We start from the raw sequence: 3,743 nt of genomic DNA, 5'->3' as shown, positions 1-3,743 counted from the left end.
TAATGAGAGAATAAAGCTCCGGGATCATGGTATGATGCATATTTACCCCACTCACACGACCCTAGAGGACTATCAAGGACAATAGGCTGATTACCTTGAATTTGCACTCTACATCCTTCTCCATAAAAGTGCATTTTATGGTTGGTTTCACCATGCAAATGTTTTCTACTTTAAAATGATATTGTAGTTTACCATTGTACAGCGTTGTAGTGGTTTCTCTCACTGATCTTGCGCAATATTTGATTGATTTTAGTAGTTAGCTAATTTCATGTATAAAAGGATAACTCTGCGTAAACACATCCAATCATTGCCCTATACGTGTGTAGCATTGTCTGTAGATCGTATGATCACACTGGAGACACTAAACTGCTTCTTTTATATTGTGAAACATTATGTTACGGGTTGGGTTTTTTTTCTGCTTTGGAGTACGTGTTACATTGCGTTTAGTCTGGGAAATGGTATTTACAATGCTGACCACGAATATACTGCGACTTAAAACTGTTCACGATGGCTAAATCTGAATAACTATAACATATAAGTACACTAAAACTACAAGTAAATAATATAAATAAGGCGAAATTCAACCACTGATCTACGCTTTTTTCCTTCTTCCTAAACGGATCGGTACCCATTGTGACGTCACAGCGATTTGGCGCTTGAACCCGACCATTTCAAAAATACGTCCAGGCCAGGTGTGATTTGGAGATTTACGCTTATATCTCCAAATTTTCAATTAAGTCTTCATTGAAATAGATGCCTATTCTACCCCCCAAAAAATGGATTGCATTACAGAGACCCTTTAAACACAGGCAGACAGGTGGAATCTGTGGGTACATTGTGTAACTCAACAGTGAACAGGGACATGGCATTTAAAATAGCGGGGCTCGATCATTGACCTGATAGCTTCCTTAAAAAATCAGATGTGTAAAATTTACCTCAATTTCTTTTCTTACTTTTTTTTTTTTTTTTTTTTTTTGAAACTTTGATATTTTGTTCCATGGAACAAAACCTCTGACTGAATGCCATAAAAGAGTTGCAGAACTAGCTCTCTGAAAAAAAAATATTGAGACAGATCAGAGATCTAGTTTATAAAGATAAAACAAATACAGTTTATTCAGAACATCGTTGATTTCATGTATTAAAGTAATGAATTTAAGAAGATATATAAATGAAACAATTTTTTTAATTATTCCTTAGTGTGGTATTGTTATGTCCTTCACTGAATGGAATATACAGGGGGGAAGGCTTACTCTAGAGCCAGACTTCCGGGGGGAAGTCTCACTGGGGGGGGGGGGGGGGGGGGGGGGGGGGAGTCTGGGTCTATAACACCGGTCTTCTTTAGTCGTGTTTAGAAGAAGATTGGTAAAATCTCTCGGTTGAAATATTTCAAAAAAAAAATTTGTATTTTTTTTTAGATTCACTAATATTTAGGAAATATTTCTTCTTAGATTTGTTTTGCACATTAAAAAGGGCCGGATGAATCATAGAGATGTGTGGGTTCGAACGTCGGGTGCTTGTGGTATATGTTGAAGCCCATACTTTGATGCCATATTGAATGCAAAATATATTAGAACTTGCTCGTCTTTGTGATCGATCTAAATAAGTATTGTTGTTGAGCCGTCGCTGCCATGCTTATCAACGTCAATGTGTTGGACCGCATTTTCCTCGAGGCCAAATTCAAGCTTTTCTAGAAACAAATGCATGTTAGAATTAAATGTAGGTGGATATGATGTATTTCTTAATCACTTGTACAGAAAATGGGAAATCTATCTTCCTTGTGAAACATCCCGATATCTATTAAAATATTTATTTATCGAGCGAATTCATGAGTTTCTATAAATTAATATATAAGATAGATAAACGCTATCATTTTTTTCATTACATGTTATTTTCAATCGTCTGTATTTATTTATTTTTTATTTTTTTTTTACAAGTTACGATGTAGCTCTGGCTCCAATGATTATACATGTTAGTCACGTGATTTGGTCTTCATCAGCTGAAAAAATTTTGACATTGAAATTACTCTTTTATTTCATTGTGCGATTTTCATTACACAGCAGACCCCCCTCCCCCTTTTTTAAAATTATGGATAGAATCAAACGTCGCAAAATGAAATTTCTTTTCAAGCAAACAATTTTTCATTTTATGGCTTTAAAAAAGAAAAATCAGACAAGATGTCATCAGTATACAAGTCCTCTCATCGCAAGTGTTCAAACATGAATCATATCAGAGAAGAACTACAGGCATATGGAAACCGTCCGTTGGAGTGTCTTCCCTGCTCAAATCAGCTGTTTCGGGTCCATTATACCTTTGATTTTGCCCAGCAGTTGACCCTCCCCCATCATTCCAGACAAGAGGGTCCATTATATTTCACCTCACCGAGAAAGGTTCAGTTGTTTGGTGTTTGCATGGAAGGGGTGGCAGAGCAGTATAACTATCTCATAGACGAAAACTGTACAATCGGCATGGATGGTTCACAATCTCATGGCCCTAACAGTGTTATATCCATGCTACATCATGCATTTCAGGAATATGGACTCGGGGAGATGGCATGTCATATACATTGCGATAACTGTGCAGGTAGAAATATAGAGGTTTTATGTCTTATTGTTTTACCTGTTTAATTTGACGTAATATCAAAATCAGATCATTATGTAACCTATTATCAATGCAGGTCAGAACAAGAATAGGTATGTAATGGCGTATTTTTGTTGGCGCATTCTGGTTGGACTGCATAGAGAAGTGACCATTAGATTTCAGATTCCCGGCCATACAAAATGTCTAGTGGATGCTGGATTCTCCTACATTAAGAAACTCTATCGACGGTAATAGTTTGAATCGTTTATCATGTCATCGGTCAGTTTTATATTCTGTTTTTATCAAATAAGTTTATTCTTTGATTGAATTAATTTGCAATTTAGGACAGACAATGACTCCTTTTCCGATCTGGTAAGAACAGTACAAAAGTCTGCCACAACCAATCGAGTGGTCGTTGTTGACGAAAGGTTTTTGTGGCGGGATTGGAAAACGTTTCTTGCAGAAGATTTTTGTCCTCTAACGGGCATTCGGAAATACCACTACTTCCGTTTCAGTGCCATGAATCCAGGTGTTGTATTTGTCAAGGAAACCTCTGTAGATGACGAAAAACCCTTCATAATGTCTCGTAACCCAACTCCTGAGCTATCCTGCAGGATACTCCCGCAAGTTATTGCCAAGGGTTAGAAATCTCGATTAAGTAGAAATTAATGCATTGAGCTTTAAATTTACGAAGTAAAAATTCTAATCAACAGGTGGACTTGAGCTATAAATTTACGAAGTAAAAATTTTAATCAACAGGTGGACTTTCTTCCGAAAGGCAAAAGTATCTACAAAAACACGTGAGGCCTTTTGTTAAAGACCACGCCAAAGATTTGACGTGTCCTGCACCGACTGAGGAGTAGACAGACTGTCGATGGTGTTCATTGAACTATTTCTTTTTCTTCACTCGTTCAGTTTTTTATTCATTCATGTCTTGCATAATTTGTGAGATATGTAAACATATGTATATTGAGTAAATATGAAAATAATAATGAATTGAACTGGTGCACTTCCGTGCAAATGCACATTGCAATTGAAACCTGGGGTTTTAATTGTTTAATTTTGATTATTTACCATTTCTTTTTTCTTCCCAAGAATTACATTTCTTCTGCATCAGATGAACAGATAAAAGTGTTGGTTTTTTATTTACGTATTACGCGATATAC

At 36.3% G+C, this 3,743-nt stretch overlaps 1 protein-coding gene across 1 annotated transcript; it reads left to right on the top strand.

Moving 5' to 3' along the window:
- The first annotated feature begins 1,293 nt into the window (after window positions 1-1,293).
- LOC125655570 (uncharacterized) lies at window positions 1,294-3,145 on the top strand. The gene is made up of 2 exons (XM_048885895.2): window positions 1,294-2,580; window positions 2,675-3,145. Exons 1-2 carry the CDS (start codon window positions 2,175-2,177, stop codon window positions 2,827-2,829), a joined length of 561 nt encoding a protein of 186 aa, XP_048741852.2. The 5' UTR covers window positions 1,294-2,174; the 3' UTR covers window positions 2,830-3,145.
- Window positions 3,146-3,743: the final 598 nt, after the last annotated feature.

The sequence above is a fragment of the Ostrea edulis genome, chromosome 7 (assembly GCF_947568905.1).
Source record: "Ostrea edulis chromosome 7, xbOstEdul1.1, whole genome shotgun sequence".
NCBI lineage: Eukaryota > Metazoa > Mollusca > Bivalvia > Ostreida > Ostreidae > Ostrea > Ostrea edulis.
The sequence above is the reverse complement of the archived record's forward strand: the minus strand, read 5'-3'. Positions and strand labels throughout refer to the sequence as shown.

Excerpts from the sequence above, each read along its gene's own strand:
- LOC125655570 (XM_048885895.2), top strand. The coding sequence starts at position 2,175 with ATGTCATCAGTATACAAGTCCTCTCATCGCAAGTGTTCAAACATGAAT. Across the intron at positions 2,581-2,674 it reads ACATTGCGATAACTGTGCAG|GTCAGAACAAGAATAGGTAT; the intron begins GTAGAAATATAG and ends TTATCAATGCAG.